Genomic DNA, 22626 nt, shown 5'->3' with positions numbered 1-22626 from the left:
GAATGGGAGACAATATTCGCAAATGATGTGACTGACAAGGGACTAATTTCCAAAATATACAAATAGCTCATAAAACTTACTATCAAAAAAACAAGCTACCCAATCAAAAAATGAGCAGAGGACCTAAATAGACATTTCTCCAAAGACATCCAGATGGCAAACAAGCACATGAAAAGATGCTCAACATTACTGTTAAAGAAATGCAAATATAAACTACAATGAGGTATCACCTCACACCAGTCAGAATGGCCATTATTAAAAAGTCCACAAGCAATAAATGCTGGAGAGGGTGTGGAGGAAAAGGAACCTTCCTACACTGTTGGTGGGAATGTAAATTGGTACAGTCACTGTGGAGGACAGTATGGAGATTCCTTAAAAAACTAAGAACAGACTTACCATACAAACCAGCAATCCCACTCCTGGGCATATATCTGGAGGAAAATATAATTCGAAAAGACACATGTACCCCAGTGTTCACAGCAGCACTATATACAATAGCCAAGACAAGGAAACAACCCAAATGTCAATCAACAGATGACTGGATAAAGGAGATGTATTATACACACACACACACACACACACACACAGAAGAAAAATACCATATATTGATTTTATGTGGACTCTAAAAAAAGGACCCAAATGAACTTATCTATAAAACAGAACCAGACCCACAGACAGAGAGCAAACGTATGGTTACCAGAGAGTAAAGAGGGTGGGAAGGGATAAACTGGGAATTCAAAATTTGGACTCCTTGGGGAAGTGATGGAAACGTTAGCTATCTTGATTGTGGTGGTGGTTTCATTGGTGTATATACATCTATCAAAGTTTATCAAACTGTACACCTGAAATAAGTGTAGTTTACTGCCCAGGAATCATACCATAATAAAGGTGTTAAAAAAAAAAACAAAAAAACACCGTCCTTCCTGCTAGCACTTACCTTTCAAAGGCAATCAGAGCCTTTCTAGTAATCGAATCAACAATAAAGCTTTTGAGGATAGCCCTATATTTGAAAGTCTTTAGAGAAATAAAGAATATCTTTGTTTGTTGGAGGGTGACGTATCAGGAAAATAGAAAGATTTCTCAGTCCAGATTTTATTGGCATTACATTTTATGAAGTCTGTCAATACCATCCCAAGCAGAAAAACCAAAACAGAAAATAGAGCATTATGAAATAGCTTTTATATTGTGTGATTTGATATACTTAATGCCTATAAAAGCATTTTTGTGTTTTTCCTCCATGGATTTTCATCATTTGACCTGGGTTTCTAGCAAAAGATCCTCATTTACAGTACTGTAGAAAGGCGTTGATTTGCAGGGGGTCAACTTCACTTGTCAAAAAATTAATACGGTTATAAATCAGGGGTCACCTATAATCACAGACACCAACTAACTCTATTTGAAACAATGGGACAATAATCTGGAAGCAAAAAAGAAATGAATATAAAATATCCTGACTTTAACCTGCACCTTAGTAATAATAGGAAGACTGGATTTAGAAATCTTACATATGATAAAACATGCTAATATTAAAAGTAACAGCAGCAGCTAATACTTACATAGTACTTGTGCCAAGCACTGCTCCAAGTGCTTTAAATAAAGTCACTTAATAAATACTTTGAGGGCCGGTACTTTCATTATCCCCATCTTACAGATGGGAAACTGAGGTACCGAGTTTATAAGCAACTTGTCTAAAGTCATACAGGGATAATAAGTATACAGCTGGATTTGAACTCAGTCTCCAAAGGCCATTCTCATAATTACCTCTATGAAAAAATTAGATGCTTATAACAACTTTCCATACTTTAAATCAGCCTTTAAAATGGCTTTGGGAAGCATAGTGAATACACATAGGAGATAACCAAAAATTTGTTCAATGAGGAAATCTATTACTGCAAAATTGCTACTATTATATATTCACATATAAACAAACATGTTCGCTTCCTACATATCCTTAAAATCTATTCCATAAAAACCTTAGTGCTCAGATTACTCATCTTCCTTCACACCAAAAATATATTAAGATACTATTTAGGAAACATTTGCTAGATCTATAATATCCTTTTTTAAATTATGAAGCATTTCATACTTAACTTTGTAGGAGTCTGTAAAACTTGACATTAAAACAAGTGTGGATTTTAAATACCTAAAGACAAATATACACAAAATGCACACACATATAAAATCAGGGTTCACCATATCTTTATTTTCTTTAATCCAGTAGTTATCAACTGAAGGTGATTCTGCCCCCAGGGGACATTTGGCATGGTAACGTCTAGAAACATTTCTGGTTTTCACAACTGGAGGCTGGGGGTGGGGATGTGCTATCAGCATGTAGTGGGCAAATATACTAGAGCACCCTCCACACTGAAGAATCAACTGGGCCCATAATATCACGCCACATCGATCAAGTTCCTAAATAAGACAAGGGGGATTACCCAACTTACAGAGCAAGTTCTGACCATTAAAAGGAGCACCAAAACAAAGGTAAAACAGAGCCACCAAAACACTGTTAACAACAGAAAATCATCTCCTTGTACCCACTCTCATGTACTTGACAGAAGATACATACCAAGGAGAGGATGAAGTTAACCCCTTAAAAGGTTCAGCAGCTCTCCTCTTCCTGAAGTTTTACTCTGGAAACTAAATATTCTCAGCATTTTATCAACACTCCCAAGTGAAAGAAAATGGCAGGCATTCCTAAGTGATACAAGATTTGCCCACCAATCAAACTTCAGATGCTGCTATTCTCATTAAATAAACCCTGAGCTAAGAAAAAAATGGTGGTCCTTAAACCCTTGCTTTTTGCATAAGACAGAATAAAATGGTCCAAGCCAACCATAAAATATTAAATACTATCAAAAAATCTGCTCCTTTGTGTTCCTGTCAGGATATGCACCCTTTCCCCGCCTGTTCCTTTCCATTTACCTACTCTGGTCTTCACAGTCCAGTTCAAATCCAGTCCACACCAACCTCCTTCCCAACTCTTACACATTGGCAAGGCAATAAAACCAAAAGCTCCTTGAGGGAAAGAAAGGGTTTATCCTTGAGCGTTTCTGAGTCTTTGGAATTAAAATCAGCCAATACGGTACATACATAGTTCCCTCAATCTATGCTTTCTGGCTATAGCTATTCTAGAGCAGGAGTACTTAACTCTCCCCATGGAAAGTTGTGGGGAAAAAAAAACCCCAACACTTTACCTCCTCTTCACTTTCTTTATCTTCTTCATCTGAAGACTCTTCCTTGTTTTTCTTTTCGTCTTCTTCACTGCTGGATTCATCTGACAGGATTTCAGGACATTTGGTTCGCTTAGCTTTCCTGGCCATTCCAGAACTATTCCGTTCCTTCTTGTTGCCTTTGCTAGAAGTTTTTTTAGATTTTGGCAATGGCTGCATAAAATGAAATAAACCAATGAGATATTTTATTTCCAAGTCAATCACCTGTTTTTGATAACTACTTCTCAATTCCTCTTGTTCTTGTCTTGAGAAATTTTATTTTCAAGCTTAGCAGCTTTACATAGAATAATTCATCTTGAACTCAATGTGTCAAGTTAATTGTTTTGTCTGCACTACCAATACCCTTTTCATTTGTTTAGAACTCTAGGTTTTAAACATCTAGGTGAGAGACTCTTCACAAATGTTGAAAGATGTATCCTACATTCTGATATGGGACTAGAAACCTGAGTACACACCGTGTTTAGACAGTTGTTTACACTTCATCAAGACAATATTTTCAGTTAGACTTGTAATTTATTTCACTCCTACAAACTTTAAAACTGTTGCTGCCTTCTTGCTTTAGGGGACTCTCCAATAAAAGGACTGGGAGGAACCATTCATAAGGGAAATAAAACCTCACTTTACACATTCTGAATTTATGAAGCATATAGTTTATATTCATATTACCTAGGGGCTCTACTTTCAATAATGCCAGGATTATATTCTCACTGACAATTTAAAATATGCAGTTAAGTGTTGAATATGTTAATTATGAAAGTAATTAAGAACCACAAAATAAGTATACTGCCATTACTTTGATATTCAATTAAAGCAAGCATATTTAAAAAGCACAGATCACATGAGAAAAATGACTTGATTATATTAACCAACAAATTTAATTTTTAAATGCTTTCTTGGGGTGGGTATTTGCTAACTTCTGAAATGGAAAACTGTAAAATAAACTTGCATAAAGGATCTAAAAAGATACCACTAAGGAATTAAAATTATTATTTCTAAAATTATGGGTATCTTTCGTCTTTATTTTCGCCTGTTATTCTCTGCAATACGCAGAAACATTAAGGAAAATTCCGTGATATAATCTTAACATGCATAATTGTGTAAATGTTATTGGTAACATTAAGCAGTATCTCTCATGAAACTAGCAGAACCACAGGTCCCTTTCTCTCCTAAGAACTTTCAATCTTAGGGGTCACTATCACCTGCACAAAAACTAAAGGCAGCTGCTGTTTGTGTAGTGCTGTATTTCCAGGCTATCTACAGTCCACAGGATAGCCCTAGCTTGCCCAAACAACCTATCCTTCTAAAGGCAGACTGGGAAAGAGCCAATCTAGGTCACGTCAGAAACTTTAAGTTAGTGGACTAAAGGTATTTCTCAGAGATTCCCCACAAGAAACCTCCCTAAATGTATACAGATAACCTTGTTAAGTGAATTATTGCCATTACCAACTATACCAGGAACCAAATCCATTTGGATGAATTCTTTGATATGCTTGTTTGGAGGAAAAAAATTGACTCTCACCACTCACTAAATGAAATCCAAGATACAAATATATTTAAACAATGTGGTTTCCCTCCCTATGTCAGCTCAGGAACTAAATACAGGTAATAAGAATATAATCTGTATACGAAATTAGTAATATAAGGATAGGAATGAGTGCTAGGTATAGGAAAATGAAAGTCTGTTAAATTATTCAAGAAAAAAAAATCAAGAAAATACAACTTCCAAAAATAAATGAAGAGCTTTTAATTTTTAAAAAGTAGTAATATATAAATGCTACAGAATTAAAATATTAGAAATTAGAATTAGATAATTAGACTTTTCCTATACAAAACAGTTGAAACTATTACTCAGAATCCAGTGTCAACAGCATTATCCCATTTTGGAAACAAAATCTGATTAACAATCAAGGTAGAAATACAAAAGGTTAGTAAACAATGTTAGTATAACAATTTTAAGATCACTTTGTAGTCATTATATTCCTCACAACCACACATCAGCAGGGTATTTCACTTAAGAATGTCCTTGATGCAACAGTAAATACTAACTGTATTAATGCTCAACCTTTGAGTAAGTCTTTAAAGCATTTGTGTAACAAAATGGGAAGTATATAGAGTACTTCGGCTATATATGGAAGCTCACTGATTTTCTCAAGGAAAAGCATTTGCACAGCTGAGCAGTAAGCTAGTTAGCCACTTTTTTTCATGGTACATCATTTTTTAAAAGAGTAATTAAAAATCCATGCCTATTCAGACTTAGGTTTATTTCATTGACATGTTCTCAAAAATGAATGTGAGCCTATCATCTCAAGGAAAACAACTGACAGTATTTGTTGCCAGTAGGTTTCAAATTTTCAAGTGAAAATGAGAATTTGGAAAAATTCATACCCACTACCACTGACGTGACAGCATCCCAGTACCTAAAGATTTTTCCTGATATGATGATGGTTATATTAAGGAATGTGATTGACAGTGTTCAGTGAAATGTGCCAACATGTGGAACATATGCGTAATTCAGGGAACTGATACTTTCCAAATGGAGAGTGCATATTAAAGAATCAAGCATAGGTAAAAGGTCCAAGTTCATTAACACGGTTTCAAACATATTACAACTAACCTTTAAGAATCCACCACTGCAGAGTTTTGATATTGTATCAAAGGAGACTATCCACAATTATCAGGAAAGGTTTTAAAAATATTCCTCCTTTTTCTAACTACATAGCTGTGTGAGGCTGGATTTTCTTCATATACTTCAAGCAAAACAATACATTGCAACAGATGGAAATGCAGAAGCAAATGAGAATAGAGTTGTCTTCTCTTAAGCCTGACATAAGCAAATTTGCAAAAACAATGCCATTCTCATTAAAATTTTGGAAAGTAATTACTTCTCATACAAAATATAATTTTTAGGATTTTTCAGTTTTAATTTAGAACACAGTAAATATCAAAATAACCCACATAAACAGAAGCTCTAGGGGTCCTCATTAATTTTAAGAGGGTAACGGGGTCCTGAAAAGAACACATTTGAAAATCTCTGAGGAAAAGTTGAATATAAACATATCCCTCGTGGGGGGAGGGTACAGTTCAGTGGTAGAGTGTGTGTTCAGCACACACAAGGTCCTGAGTTCAATCCTCAGTATCTCCATTAAAAATAAATAAATAAAAATAAACAAACCTAATTATCACCCCCCTGCCAACCATATCCCTCAACTTAGGCAACTTAGTAATTGCTTCTGGGGAAACTGTTCAAATCTGTCCCCTGAAATCCCAAGGTATAGGTATAGCCATATTGTAAGTTTAGAGAAACAGAAATATAATCTCATCTTTTAAATAACCAATTCAAAACACCACCTCCAGCTCCCAAAAATCTCCATACCCCTTTGGTGTACAGCTGCATGACAAAACTATCTGTAAGTTTCACTGTCCTGCTAATGGTAAACAGGACCAAGAAAAGGCAAAAACAGAGCCCCAGAGCTATTTTCTGGTTTCTACTCTTTACTTTCTCCCCTCACTGATAGTGTTCCCCTGAACTCCTAGGCCCTCCAGATCTCTTCACAATTTCTTTCCTATCAAAATGTGAAAAAATATGAAAATGTTTGTTGAAAGATTTAAACTGAAAATGCAACGTCATATAACTAACATTTCAACTGACATTTTAAGGTAGTAATGTCCTTTGTTACTGTTAAAGAATTAGGGAAAACCTAATCCAGATGTTAGGAAGTGTGGGGGAAACCATAAGACCATTTTACTTCCCTGTCCATCTCCTGGGCTCTACTAAGGATTCTGGAAACCCAATCCAAGAAACTTGAAAGAGGCAACTTTTTTCTGTCACTTTCTCATTTACTCCAGTATCTAGAAAATACCCAGTTCTAATACATCATCGTGTCTTTCCTGATCTGATTACAGGTTGCACACCCTCCTCCACCAGCCTCCTCATCCTCAACTCGACCTATTTCTGTTCTTCAAGTGCCTTCTAGACATGTAACTCTGGATACTTACTTTGTATTTCTGGCCCACTTAACATTTAGTTAACAATTACTTTTCTTAATCTTATATTCTTTATCCCTGATAAGGGAGAATATATCCATATGCCTTCTATGTTATCTCTATCATGAAACTGTTGCAGATATGCCAGTATCTTTGAATGTAGAAGATACTACTAAAATGTTGACAGCAATGCTAACTAATTAAATTGTTCCTTATTAAAAAAAAAAAAAAGGAGAGACTACAAATAATTGATTTGTTTCTGAAATAGTAAAAAGTGGTCCTCACTTTGCCAGAAGGCTTTGGATGCATTAAGAAATTCAAGATCCTTTTCACCAGTTCACTATTTACACCTGATCTCTCCAAATCAAGAACCTCGCAGATGCTCTTTAACATGGCATTTCTGAATCTGAAACAGAAAATGGAAGAAACCAACTGTGATTATGAAGGAAAGTTTATAAACATCCTCTACAATATACAGGTAATAGCTAACCAAACTGGTTCAGCCAAAGACATTAAGAAAGCAGCCAATGTTTCTCTGAATTTTATAAGTACTCCTGATAATCTTGACTAGTGCACAAAATAAAAAGATATAATTATTAATAAATTCACTTAGCTCACTAGAAAATAATGTAAAAAGCTTTTTGATACTATGAAACTCACAAATTTGTTAATTCTTCTGGGTAGTGATTAAATAATACATTTCTCCCTCAGCATTCCTACTGAATGTCTCAATGAAGGAATAGGTAATTATTAAAGTTCTCAAACTACATAATAAATACATAACAATAAACAAAAGCTCTAAGAACCTATCTCAAAAATTTTAAAAATATATATCAACTTGCTTGCATTATGATTTCTATCAAATTGATTATTTTTAAAGTAGTTTAAACCGTACCTGTAGAGTGGGGGAACTGAGTGGCTGACAGGAACAGGAGTGGAATAGTTTCCACTACATTCCCTTAAGACTCTACATTTTTAGACTGTGAATAATTTATCTATGTGTATCATTCTTCTAAGAAACAGAAATGTCTTTGAGTTTTCAATAACCTTGATATCCAATATTTACTGGAATCTAATAGTTAATAGTTTATGATGACATTGTCTTGGAACTTAAAGCAAAGAATCAGCAGTCTACTTAAAATATAACGGTGGTTATATTTAAACGTTTAAAAATACATTGGAAGCATATTAATCAACATATGATATAAAAATAACTTACTTTTTCAACATTTCTTCCTTCTTTTTATATTGGGTACTTCCTTTTTCAAATGGAAAGCCACTGAACTGACCCACATTCTTCTTTAATGAGGACACCTGAAAATGTTTCCATTATTAATGCTTATTACCCAGTAACATACACAAGAGAAAATTTAAAGTCAACATCTTTATTTTCACAACTGTCTCCATGTTACAGTATTGATTTACTCAACATTTTTATTCACAATGGAAAACTGTATTTATTACTAAAATATTAACATTATAAAGTGTTTACAAACTTAATTCTTTGAAAATAACAGTTTGAATTTGGATGAATTTCATCTGGGAATTTTTACTGTAATTATAAACCCCCAACTAAATGTTTTCTGATAGCACCAAGGGATATGGAAAGTTACTACTAAAAAAGACATTCTTTCCTCAAGTAATACAAGTTACTAGCAGTAATTCTTATTTTCCAAATCAGAAAGTCAGGGATTCAGTCTTTAAAAAGTAAAGAACAGAGCACCTTCAAAAGTTAATACCATTTAGCAGTAATGAGACTTGTGTAAATTAGACTGTTGTGAGGGTTGAATAAGGTAACACATGAAAATAAATTTTACCATGCTTCAGACAGTCTAACAATATCAAGCTTTACTTTGCCTGTGTACAGCCCAAAGCAAAATCTCCTCACTTATATGCAATACCAAAGCTGTGTGTACAGTGTAATAATTCAGTAAATGAAACGCCGATTTATTCTAACAAATACATTGCCAAAGAATTACCACCTAATTTATTAGTTATTTGCTCAAACAAGATACAATACGTATCATTTGTTCTGAATGCTTAAAAACATCCAAAGTATAAATTTCTCCTAATACAGTTAAAGATCACTAATATCATCATAATTTGGATTTCACAATTTGAAATATGAGATTGGCCTAAAAACAACTACAGTATACAGGACCCTGGATATTGCCACACTAATGGTTGACATCCAGCTGCTACATGTCCTATCTGTGTAAGTCAGTCAAAACCTGAGGCACACTTGTCTCAGGTTTTGTCTCAGCTGGCTCACTTGTAAAGTAGGAAATTGATCCAGTTGATCACTTAAGTCCTTTCCAGGACGAAAATTAGGCTTCTATTGTGAAGTATTTTATCACATAAATATGTGACTTGGTTAAAGGTATAAAAAGTCTTACTGTGCCTGGTCTGTTGTAAAGCAGTTTATGTAGATTTCTAAGTTCATCTGTTTTCTTCTTACTCAGAAAAAAATGTATCCTTTCAATTTCACAAAGTTTCTGCCCCTTTCCTAGAAAAAAATACCATATTAAATATTCATTATGTGTTAGCACATTTAATTTAATGAGAACTATTTTTACAACATAATTTACATGTAACTTCTGCTCTAATTAGGAAAAATTTTAAAAATTACACCAATAATATACTACTATTTAGTAAACACTAAAAATGAAGCACTGCTAACCATCGTTTTGTATATTAGGCATTTTCACTATAAAATGAAATAAACATAAACTTACCTTGTGCAATTGTAAATGGCTCTCTTTGTAAGGAAGAGACTTGCATTGTCAACCTCTCTACTTTTTTCTTCTCCCTCTTGCCTTCCACGATGAGACTCTTTTCTAGAAGTTAATTTAATACTTTTTAAATAACTAAAAGCTTAAAGACTGTATTAACTTTATTGGATAAACATGTAGAAGAAAATAGCAGACACCTAATACCTTAGTCTTCTGAGCATGATTTTGAGAAACAAATGACATAACAGAGATAAAAATATTTCATAAGTTAATAGCATCACTGAAGTTTTTTAACAGTAACATTTCACTTACCTGCCAACACCACAGGGGATCCAGTCAAAAAAAATAAAATCAAATCAGAATGCAAACAAACTTTTTATCCAACTATAAATACTGCTGTAGAAATCCAGTCACTTTATTTGTGAAAAATCAACAACACCCTAAGTCTACTCTGACTAGACATAATTCCATTTATTGGGATTCACAGTGCACTTTACAGAAGCAGCAAGTTTAGATTGAGATTTTAAGAACTTCAAAAGATATACACAGGGGAAAGCAATAATTTGGTAAGCTGACAAAACAAAGACAAGAACCATAAGGCAGAGCAGCACAGTTACTGTGGCTAGGGTAAAATTCTGCAAGTGTACATTTAAGACAACTGGGAGGGGCACTTCAAGAGATTATGTTCATAATGATCACAAATCACTGTAAAAAGTTTTTGAAATGTTCAGCCCAGCCTGCTTTAAAAAAAAAAGCTAGGAAATACATTATATTTTAAAGCTTAAAACATTAAGCTTGATATTCTAAAGCCATTTACTTACTGAGATAAAGTCAGATAAAAGGACCCTATATACTGCTGGAAATTCCTGCATTCACTCAACTGAATGCCTGTTTTGTGCAAAGCTGCACTAGATACTAAGGGAGGATCAACAGATGATTAAGAAATTGAGTATTTCTTAAAAGAGATCATGTCTACCGGGGTTGATGAGACACAAATACTATACTCCAAAGTAGAGGATGATAAAACACTTCCAAAACGATACAAATAAAAGTTGTGAATTGAGAAAAGAGTAATTCTTTGGGGATTAGGGAAAAAGGATCAAGGCACTGGAGCTGGCTTTGAAGGATGGGTAAAATTTGGAGATGTAAAGATCTGCACAGAAAGAATTAGTAAAAAGAAAGGGATCCCAGCAGGTATTTCCTGGCGATGGTGTGGAGAATGCAGAGAAGCAACCCTGGTTATCACTCCACCTCCTTTCCCTGAGTGGCTTAAGCCATTTGCTTGCTGTTGATTACCAGCTAAGGACTTTTCTGGTCTACCTCCAGTACAGTGCTTTCTCCTGAGCTTTAGATCAAACAACGGGGCTGCCAACTGGACAGCTCCATTTCATGTCCTACCGGCTCCAAAACTCAATGCATCCAAAACAGAAGTCATAATCATCTCCAGGCTGGCTCATCTTCATGAATTCTATTTTTCAGAAGATGGTAATATTAGCCACCCAGCTGCCAAAGACAAAAACCTAGGAGTCACCTTCGACTAGGCATCTCCTGCCTCCCTTCTCCTCACCCCACAAACCACTGCCAAGTTAAGTCAACTCCACCTCATGTTTGGCACAAATTTCACTGTCTCGTGTCTATGACACCTGAGTAGTAGAGTTAAATTTTCAGGGCTAAGTAGGATAAAAACATTCATAATTTTAATTGTTCCACAAACACTTCAAATGAGGAAAACAGAACAATAATAAATTAGGACAACTATAGAACTGCTTGGAAATAATTTTTAAAAAATTTCATGCTAAAAATAAAATCGCAATTTGAAATACCATCAGTCCCCTCAGTCATTACTGTGTTGGTCATTTATAGTATTTTTACATGGCTTCTATAATTTTTTCTTGACATGAAGAAATTCACCATCTCTATGGTATCCAAAACGAAAAATTGGAGGAAAAAGTGCTGACAAAGTCTTGGACTAGTAGCGATATACTTCAGCCAATCTTCAGTTATATAATGAATAATTTAAAGATAATTTGTATCTTTTCCTAAGCATTTCTGTGATTAAACTTGGACATGCTTCCCTATTTGAGCACCTACCACCTTAGACAAACAAACCGTGTAATCTCAACCCAGATTGTACTTTAAAAATGCTGACCAAGCACTGGTTTAGGTTTTTTTTTTTTTAATTGAAAAGTTAAGCCTGGGTTTCAATCGAAAATCTCAAACCTCTTCCAAGTTTGGATGAGCTGTATTCATATATTAAATAAATCTAGGCTGGGCTAGTATCATCCAAGAACGGTAAGATCCGTGATTTAATTTTTAAGTGGTTGCAAACACTTTAGGAAGCTGGCGTACCTCAGAGGCACTTGCCCCATGCATCTCGGATGAACTGATGCGAGTACTACTCCTCAATTCTGCAAGGTTCGTGTTTCATGCCTCCAACCAGCAGTTATTACTGCCCTCCTTCAAAACCAAAACTGAGACAGCTCTGAGCTCATATTTAACTTTCTTTCATAGTTCACTGCTTTCGGACTTAACTTTCTCAAGTAACAACAGCTTTCACCGGTGTTTCCCCACGAAAGTAACTCCCCCTAAGCCTCTGAAAACAACGTCTGCTGAAGTTCAGAAAGCATATTAAAACTATTAAAATACTTCCAGGACCAATATGAATAACTTCTTCAAGCCTCAACGTGTGATTTCATTAAAGATCTTACAATACCTTCAAAATGCAAAGGATGAGTACTCAAGCTAGCAAAAATAAAACATTATCTTAGTAACCTCAAAGGCTAGCAGTTTTTAAAAGAGATCTGAAACTTACATACTTCCTGTCAAATGATAAAATGTTATGAACCGGTATTGCTGGCGAGAAGGCGACTGCACTCCAGAGTATGTAATAACAAAGGAACAAGTATTTTTCAAAAACCGAAATTCACAAAGTTATTTGCTACCGCTCAACACACAAAAAAAGCAGACAATTCTGCAAACAATTCTTGCTGAAAACCACTCCGATTTAGCGTCTCTAAGCGCAAAAAGAGCCAGAAAACTGTGTTCGGTAAAATCCATCGCGAGGAACAAGACTCCTTCCCCACCTTTCTCTTCCTCCTCTTCTTCCTCCTCCTCCTCCTCGTCCTCGTCCTCCTCTTCACTTTCCTCTCTAGGGCCGGGCATTTCGGGTTCTTTCTCGGACGCAGGCTGGGCGGGGGTTCCCTCTCCCTCCGCAGCAGGGCCCGAGGAGGACATACTGTGGACCTGCAGGCGGGGACGGAAGCCAGACGTCTCGGTCCCCTCGCCCCTGGCGGCGGGAAGGACGCGCGGCCCGCGGTGGACCGACCCAGCACCGCCCGAGGGGGCCGCGGGCAACCCGACCTCAAAGTTGCCTCCCAGCGTAGCCGGGACGGCGGCGCTCACTCCCTGGGGGCGGCTTCCCTCCCGCCCCGCGGGCCGTCCCGAGGCGGGAAAGCGCGGGCGCCGAGCCGCCCCTCCCACCGCCCGGCCCGCGCCGCCGGCCGCCCCGCGTCCCCTCCCCCGCCCCAGGCCGCCGTCCAAATGGCCGCGGCGGTGCAGGCGGGCCCAGCGGCGCCCTCTCGGCCTCCCCTCTCCGACGCGGCCCTCACCGCGGGTCCGGCCGCCGCAGGCCTGGCGCGCGAGGGCACGAAGAGGCTCCGAGAGGCGGCGGCGGGCGCCGAGGAGGAAGCGCGCGGGCCGCTCGCTGGCGTGACGCTCGCGCCGCACTCTCCGCTGCCCAGAATCAACAAGATTTTCAAAATGGCGGTTCGGGAAGGAAAGCGGGAATGCGGCGGCCAATCAGGGGCACGGGCTGGGAGTTGGCGCGCGCGGGGTGGGGGAGGCGGGGCGGGCCGGCGCCTCCGCGGGAAGCCCGGGCGGGGCGGGGTCGCCCCGGCTCGGGCGGAGGGAGGGGCCGTGCGCTCCGGGGCCGCACGGGCGGCGTCCGGCGTCGCGTCCGGGCTCCTCTGGGAAAGCGGACAGCCGTGCGTCCCGGGCGGAGGGCGGCAGGCGAGAGCGGGCCCAGGGCCGGCGGGGCGGCGCCGAACGGAAGAACGCTAGGGGGCCTGCATGTGTATTGTCTCCGAGGCTCGTTCCCGGAAAAGAGGAGGAGCGGCCGCGGGGCCGGGAGGGGACGGGCGTCGGGGAGGGGGCGGTGGTGAAGAAGTTTACGTCCCGCGAAGTGGCTGCTGCAGTATTTCCCAGAGGTTGAGGGGAATTAGTAAGTGAGCGACCTCATTTAGGTCCCAGAGATCACGCTCAGGAAGACTCCCAAATCTGCTGTATTCGGAGGGCCTCATCGCTTGTAAGGAAGCGACCCGTAAGGAAAACGACGCTACCACGTTGAAAGTTCATGTCACCGGAGACAAAAGGGTTTCCGGACTTGTAAGTGTAGGGGGAAATCGTGTGTGTTGGTTATAATAGAGGAAATACGGTACTGCCCAGTCCAGACTCTTATCCCAGTTCCAGGCCAGCTCCGCAGATACCTTAAAAACCCAACACTGAAAAAACTGAACACAGTGCTTTCCCCCCTCAAATGCCCCGTATTTATACGTGATTCCCTTTCATTTCCGTCCCTAACACCTCAATCACTAGCTTCCCAAAGGATCCTTTTACTGGGTGAACTTAATGGAACTATGATGAGTTAAATTTGCCTGAATGGATTCGGTTTATAAGGAAAAATTAGACATTTTTTTGAGTCTTCTTTACTTTTATGCCTCTACTGAAAACATAAGCAAATCCTGCCATTTCTACCCTTAAATTTTAAACCATTTCCCACTCTACTGATGTCACTCAAACCCTGTCCACTCTCTTTCGCTTGGATTTTGACATAGTGTCTCATTGGTTAGGCTACTTCCACATTGCTACCCCCACCTCCTACCAGTCACTTAGAAGCCAAGTGGAGTTTGTTTTAATTATCAGATTGGATATTCTCTTGCTCAAACACTCTGTAGTAGCTTCCCATCATACTTGGAATACAATTCAAAATACTTAGGGTTGTCAACTGAAGAAAAACGCACAATCTAAACGTTTCGAGTTTTACTTGGGTAACTTACTGAGAACTATAGCGTGGGAGACAGCTCACATATCTCTGAGGAACTGCTCTGAAGAGGTAAGGGAAGAGCTGGGATATATAGGAGTTTTTGCTGGGAAGAGGAAAAAAAAGGATGTTGTCAAACATCAAAAGATTACTGCTAATCACACACACACACACACACAAAACAGACATCTCAAGTTAATGATTTTAATGCTTTTCTATGAGTGGGAAGATGCAAGAGTCTGGGCTCATTGGAAATTATTCCCCAGGTATGCCCCTTAACTATCTAAGGCCAGTATCCTATTTTTCTCTGTCCTGAATTCCCCTCAGGGCTCAGTGGCTAATGGTTTGATGGCAGGCAACATTGTTGTGTACTGGAATGGCAGGCAACATTTTTTTGTCCACATGGTTTATAAGGTTCTACATAATCCCAGTTGCTGACAATCTTGATCTCATCTCACTGACACTCTTGGCTGTTTCTCCTACACAAACATTTGCTGTTCTCCCGAAAAACCAAGCTCTTCTCTACTTTTGGGCTTTCCACTTGCTTTTTTCTGCCAGGCAGGACTGCTTTCCCCTCAGAATCTTCAAGTGATTTTCACCTTCACATCATTTAGCTCTATGCTCAAGTGTATCTCCTCACCCAATACCACCACTGTTCCCTTATCATTCTTTTTCACTCATTCATTTTTTTCATTCAAACGTACTTATTGAGCACCTACTCTCTAACGGTTGCGAGGAGCTAGAGAACAGAACTAAGTCCCTGCCATCTTCAGGCTTACATTCTAGTTGAAACAGTGAACAAACAAATGAATATGTGGTATGATGAGTAGCTATAAAAATAAAGCAAGTTAAAGGAGATAGGAAGTATCAGTAGGATGGATGGGATTTTATTTTACATATTTGATAATTAAGGAAGATCTTGTTAATAAGATGACATTTGAAAAGAGATCTTAAGTAAATGAGAGCAATGGAAAAATACTGGATATATTCTAAAGAATTCTCTAAAGTATTGAGTGTGGGTTATAAGAGACAAAGAAATCAATGATGACTTCGGGGTTTTGGTTCAATAACCAGAACAGAGTAGCTATTTACTGAGATGAGGGATTGAGGGGGCTGGGGATGGGTGATAGGGAAGGGAATCAGTTGTTTTGTTTAGGTATATTAGGTTTGAGATTCCTGTTAGCGTCCAAATGGAGATTCAGAATAGGCAGTTGGATGTGAGAGTGGCATTCAGAAGAAACTCTTAACTCAAGATACAAATGTAGCAGTTGTCAACACATAGTAGGTGGTATTTAAAGCACTGAGACTGGAGGAAATCACTAACAAAGTGATAGCAGAGATGAGGAGGGCGTCAAGACTGTACCCTGGAGCTCGCCAATGTTTAGATGCTCAGGAAAGTAAGTGGAACCAGCAAAGGAGATGAGAAGGAGCAACCATAGCCAATGAAGTGGGAAAAGAATCCAGCAAAAAGGTTGTGTGTCAGAAGCCGAGTGATGAAGAAGTGTCTAAGGCGGAGAGAGGAGAGAGGGCAATCAGCTGGGTCAGAGGCTGCTAAATGGTCAAGTGAGATGAGAACTGAGAATTGACCATGGGATATAAGAATGACGAATTATCAGCAACACTAATAAGAGCTATTTCTGGGAGGTGGTGAGTATGGAGCTGCCCAGAAGTGGGGTTAAAAACAGGTAGTCAAGGGATGGGTTCAGACACTTCCCAAGAATTTTGCTGTTTCAGGGGAGTCAAGAAATGGAGCAGTTACTCAAAGGGAGTTTGGTCTGTAAGAAGGGAAATGTTACTGTATGTTTATATGATGATGAAAAGGAATCAGTACATGGAGGAAAATGATGATGGAAGAGAGGCAGGGGATGTCAAGTGGGGTTCTCTCTGTGCAGATGCAGAAACAGAATTGGGGGTGCCAGATATTGACTGGAGATCAGTACCCGTCAAAGGAAGGGGGAGAAAGCAAGATCGGCAGAGAAAGAGGTCAAACTGTGAAGCAGCTCTGACAAAGCCTCAGCATAACCCCGTGGGGAGCTCTGGGGTGAGTACAGCTTTTCAGAATGCCCTGCAGGGCTAGGCTTTTTTACACCCACCTTGCTCAGTCACTGCATGCAAGCTGCCCTAGGAAGGGCATGGCCTCAGGTGAAGTGACTCTACAGCTGGGGCAGCCCCTGACAGATGGACGCTGTCTGTTAACCACGGGCTCTGTAGCTGGGCAACAGGTCCTTCCTTGAAGGGGGATGGAGGAGACACATCTCCATGACTACCTAGGAGATGAGAGGAGATGGAACCTGGTACACAAGTGGAGGAGTTGACCGTAGATAGATTAACGGACAATTTCTACGTAGTAGCAGAAAGAAAGACAGAGGATATGGGTACAGACACCGGGTGGGGTTGGCAGATTTGTGGAAGCTTTAGAAGTTCTTATTTCTTTGAGTTTATCAGTGAAATCAGGAGCAAAGTCGTTGACAATGAGGGTGGGAGAGGATAGTTGGAGGTTTCAGGAAAGAAGAAATGTGAACTAGTCATATAGGAGAATGGGGCATGAATAGACTGGGGAATGCAGTAGGTTTGTTGTAGCTGCAGAGGACCCGTTGAGGTCAGAGTGAGACCAGACAGGATTATTGTTTTTCTCCAGCCATATTCAGCTACTGGGAGTAGCTGCAAAGGTGGCAAAGGATTGGATGTAACCAGGTTGGCCTTTTGTCAGATAAGTATGGAGAAAGGAGAGGGGCAGGTGAACTGAAGCTCTGGGCAGGACAATGAACATAATGATGGAGAACAGAATCTGAGTTGAGTAGGGAGGAAGGCAAGGATGTAAGAGGGGTGAGTAAAAATGGGGGAGGATTAAGAAGTAAGGTCTTGGGGGAGAGTGTAGCTCAAGTAGTAGGGTGCATGCTTAGCATACACGAGGTCCTGGGTTCAATCCCCAGTACTTCCTCTAAAATAATAAATAAATAAATAAGCCTAACTCCCTGCCCCTCAATTGTTTTTAATGAAAAGAAATTAAAATCAATTAAATTAAAAAATAAGGTCTTTATTTCCTTTGTTGCCTTTATCACTGCCTGAAATTTTTAGTTGCTTATTGTCTGTCTTCCCCACTGAAATATAAGCTCCTTGTGGCTACAGGGACCTCGTCTTGTTCATCACAGCATTCTTGGCATATAAAGCAGGACCTAACACATACTGGGCGGTCAGTAGGTATTTGCCAAATGAATGCAAACTAAATAAACTCTTACTACGAAGTTGAAGAACATTTTTTGTTTAATGTGATGAGATGGTATATTAAGATGACAGGTTCTTTTGGCAAAAGTTTATTTAATAGCAGTTAAACAGTTTTAACAACAGAAGTTGATTTCTTACTCTGTAAAGCTCTGGGCCAGTTCAGGCAACTCCCCAGGGCTTCCTTTCATGTGGTTTACTTGTTGCTCTAGGCTTCTTTGATCTTGTAGATCCACCATCTCTACATGAGTCCTTAGCATTCACAGAGTTAGGGGAATAGATCAAGAAAAGAACTCATACCTGTCCTGTGATTCTGCTCATTGACTAGTGGCCAGATCAGTCCACCACCCCACCGGACTCATAAGGGGGCATCAACAGACTAGCTGGGGAGCACTGCTGTCTCCTCACAGAGGGGCTGATCATTACAACCAAAAAGTTACAATTGGGATGAACAGGGGATATGCCTGAAAATATTTGTTGGTTTTATTTTGGGAAACATTAAACCCTTATTCTTAAGTGCTTTGTTTCATTTTTGCCTGAGAGGTGATTTTCACATACAGTGCACACATATCTTTCTTACACACACATATCTGTCTTTCCCAGACTACAAGCTTCGTGGGCGGAGACCACGTCCATGCTATTTATTATTCTTCCCCAGTGCTTGGCACAGTGCCTGATACAAATACTTTTAAAATATTTGTTTAATTGAAATGCATCCCCTTTTGGTTCGTAGACAGTGGCATGAGTCTGTTGTCTGGATGCTTTTTAAAGCCCTTCCAGCAATACCAACTCAGTAAATTAGCATGGCTTGAATAAGCTGATGCCCAGATTCTCATCTAAGCCCGGTCATAAATATAAATATAGTGACACATTTGGTTCTTCTAAAAACAAGATCTCATACTCTATTTTGGTAGAAAGAGTTGGCCAAAGTACACAGGTTAGTAATTTGAGATTAGGTTTGAAAACAGGTGAATGCAATGATATCTGGTTGGTTGATAGACTGGATATTCTAGCTCTGACAATGGCTGGAGGAAACTATTCAAGGTAAGCCGTAGAAGGTGAGGGAAATGGTGCTGAGATTTAATAAAAGTTGGAGAACAAAGGATAAGTCGTTACCCAATTTTGACCCTAGAATCTAATTTTGCTCTAAATTTAGCAAATATTATTTAGAACACATCTTATCAGTATATCCTGATCAACTGTTTCATGGAATGAGACCAAAGGAATAGAGAAGATAGAGCTTAGATATTATTTCCCTCGTTTACTGTAAAATAAGGAGGTCATCTCTGTTGAAAGGGCCCTTTCTGCTTATGGACTAACATTCAGTATTTAGAGTATATTTAATGCCATCACTGTTGACAGAATCATTACATCAGAGGCAGAAAAGTGTTTTCTACTCCAGGGTGGCTAGAACTTCTCAACATTGTCACAAGATTGTCAAAATGGAGTATTATCTTAGAAAATAGATGTGAAACTCTAAAATATTCCTATAAATCTAATTTTAAATCTACAGCCTTTTATATTTTCCCTTTCTTTCTTTCTTTCTTCCTTTCTTCCTTCCTTCCTTCCTTCCTTCCTTCCTTCCTTCCTTCCTTCCTTCCTTTCTTTCTTTCTCTCTGTCTCTCTCCTTCTTGTAGGAGGAGTTAATTAGATTTATTTACTTATTTTTTTAATGGAGGTACTGGAGATTGAACCCAGGACTTCATGCATGCTAGTCATCCACTCTACTACTGAGCTGTAACCTCCCACCTTATATTTCTTTTTTTTAACTTATTCTTTATTTAAACCAACTGGAGAAGGTTTGGAGTGGCTATCTGCACCATAGGCAGCTTGGGTTTAAAAAAATTAAATTTAGAATAAACAGATGTTTGCAAATTAGGAAAAAAAAAGATCTTTAAAAGATAGTGCTACCTCCTAAAAATACTTTTTTAGAAAAATACATTTATCTTGTTTCTCTCCCATCTGCATCTCAAATCTAATGCAGGGATTCTCAAGTTGGGGAGGGGGGTTTATGCCCCCAGGGGACATTTGGCAATGTCTGGAGGCATTTTTGGTTGTTACAACTGGAGGGAGGCGTGCCTGGCATCTAGTGGGTAGAGGCTCCGGATGCTGCTTAAACATCCTTTAATGCACAAGACAGTCCACACAACAAAGAATTATTTGGTTCAAAAATCAACAGTGCTGAGATAAAGAAATCGTAATTCTATGCAACATACAGAACTTTCTTTTCCCAGCACTCCACTGAAACTGCTCTCATAAAGACCAATAATGAGCTCCAGTTTGACTCTGTTTAACATTCCCCCTTTCAAAACCTTTTTCTCTTGACTTGCATGACACTGCTTTCTCTTGGGTCCCCTCCTTTGCTGGCTGTCTTGTATCTGTCACCCTCTCAGGTGTTGGAGTTCTTCAGGGATCGCCACAGGCTCTTGGTTCTTTCCTTACAAGTGATTTCCCTGGGTGACTTCATCCACGCCCATGGTATCAGTGAACTCATGCATGAGGTCTGGATTCAGTCCCCAGTATCTCCATGGAAAAACTAACTAAATAAACATAATTACCTCCTCCTGCAAAAAAAAAAAAAAAAAAAAAAAGTAAAGTCCAAATCAATGAATTTAACAACTTTCTCTCTCTTTGAGCACCGTGCTCTTATAATTGCGTATTAGATTTCTTCACTAAACAGCCCATTAATATGTGAAATTCAACATATGAAAAGCTAAACCCATTCTTTTTTCTAGCAAATCTCTCCTCTTTTTACTGATTCATTTCATCGCTTTGTTGTCCACCTTGCTACTCAGGCTTGGATATTTAAGTCACCTTGGCCTGACCTCTTTGCGACTCTTCATGTGTAGTTCTTTGCGTTCGGAACCTAAACGTCTCTCATCCCCAGCCCTTTTCTTTCCAGCCATATCATCTCTCTCCTTAGCCATCGTAGTAGCTCCCTTACTGACCTCTCCTTGAAGCCTTGTCCTTCCCCTTCCTTATGGAAAAACAAGTCCAAAACAAGGAGTAGTCTTACAAGTCCTACACACTAGCTGGTGTGTTTGTCTGGCAAACACAGAATAATCTTTTAAGACTCAAAAAACATTGCCTTCTCCATGAAGCATTCCTCAGGTCTCTGAAGCTGATATCCCTTCCTCTCTCCCCTACGCTGTGTTCCCTTAGGACTTGGTAAGTATCTTTATTACAGTATTTGTGAAATGATATTTTAATTACTTAGTTACATATCCACCTTTGTAGTAAACTTCACTGAAGTTAAGCTCTTTCTGAAGAGCTGCCTTCTTCCCAGTCCCCTCAAGTACCCTTTCATCCTCATCCCCAGTCCTATGCTAGCCACCATCCAGATATTTACATAACCTTTTTTAGGCATGTTTTTGTATCATGATGCTGACACCTTGTCTGCCTTGACTGGGCATCTGACCCAAGTGAGGCCAGTTAGTCCCCTCCTTGGGAATTTGGAATTGAGAAAGAGAAGAAGAGGAAGGATAGTTAGGATAAAGGAAGGACAGAGAGTCAAGACTGTATTCAATTCCCATTCCAGATTGTTCAGGAAGCCTATTGTATCCACCCCTTCAGCTTCCAGCTGACAGCCCTGTTACCTGTTAAACAATTCTGTTTCCCCCACTTAAGTTATCTTGACTGCATTTCTGTTACCTGCAACCATAGAATCCTGCTTCATACATCCACTGACTATGAAGTCACTTGCCTTGATCATCTTTGTAGCTTCAGCACTTACTCTAGTAACATAGTAGATAGTACTACAGAGATACAAGATTAAGACCAGATATAAAAATGTGGAGTCAATCAATGAATGAAGAAAGGAGGAAAGGGAGAAAGGAAAAAGAAGTGAAGAGTTAAAAAGAGGAGAGGAGAAATAGAAAAGAAAACATATGAAGGGAAATTGAGGATAGTAGACCTGAAATCAGACAGAGAGGGAAAATGCAGCAAATGATTTTAAAACAATCACAAAAAAAGAAGAGAGTGTTCCGAGGGTAAAATGTTTGGCTGTCCTGCTCTGGCTCTGCTTTCCTGAGATCAGCCAGCTTTCCCCTTGCTTTCCCTATGCCCCTGTGCTCTCAGAATAGATGGGAGAATCCAGCAGGGAGCCCTGGTACTTCCAAGCACCTTAACCTAAGCTTTTCTTTCAATATTCTGATGGCAGCCCACCATGCTTACAGTGAGGTCATTCAGCTCCCAGGGGCAGCTACAGATGTCTGGACCTCAGCTAATCTAGAGAGCATGGTATAGTCCAAGTAGCATGAACTTTGACTTCAGCCAGATGGGTTCACATGGAGGCAGGTCATAAAACGATGACATGGTAGGAGTGGAAGACAATAAAATCACTCTCAAAAAGGAGAGGCAAGCTGAGGTAGGAGGATACTGCTTTGCTGTTTACACAGCAGAATATTTGTTATATGTA

At 39.3% G+C, this 22626-nt stretch overlaps 1 protein-coding gene across 2 annotated transcripts in view; it reads right to left on the bottom strand.

The window, feature by feature from the left end:
* The window catches only part of DEK (DEK proto-oncogene), a 28742-nt gene extending 15019 nt beyond the window's left edge, over positions 1-13723 (bottom strand). The window contains exons 1-7 of one of the 2 annotated variants that reach the window (XM_072945610.1): positions 13558-13723; positions 13033-13192; positions 9953-10054; positions 9614-9723; positions 8437-8531; positions 7503-7623; positions 3198-3386 (exon numbers count right to left, since the gene is read on the bottom strand). In XM_072945610.1, coding sequence (XP_072801711.1) covers positions 3198-3386; positions 7503-7623; positions 8437-8531; positions 9614-9723; positions 9953-10054; positions 13033-13183 — 768 coding nt within the window. In that variant the 5' untranslated portion in view covers positions 13184-13192; positions 13558-13723. The remainder of the gene's footprint in view (positions 1-3197; positions 3387-7502; positions 7624-8436; positions 8532-9613; positions 9724-9952; positions 10055-13032; positions 13193-13557) is intronic. The other variant, XM_072945609.1, reaches the window with a different exon arrangement.
* Positions 13724-22626: the final 8903 nt, after the last annotated feature.

Source organism: Vicugna pacos, chromosome 20 (assembly GCF_048564905.1).
Source record: "Vicugna pacos chromosome 20, VicPac4, whole genome shotgun sequence".
Taxonomy (NCBI): domain Eukaryota; kingdom Metazoa; phylum Chordata; class Mammalia; order Artiodactyla; family Camelidae; genus Vicugna; species Vicugna pacos.
This window is presented reverse-complemented; position numbering and strand designations above follow the sequence as displayed.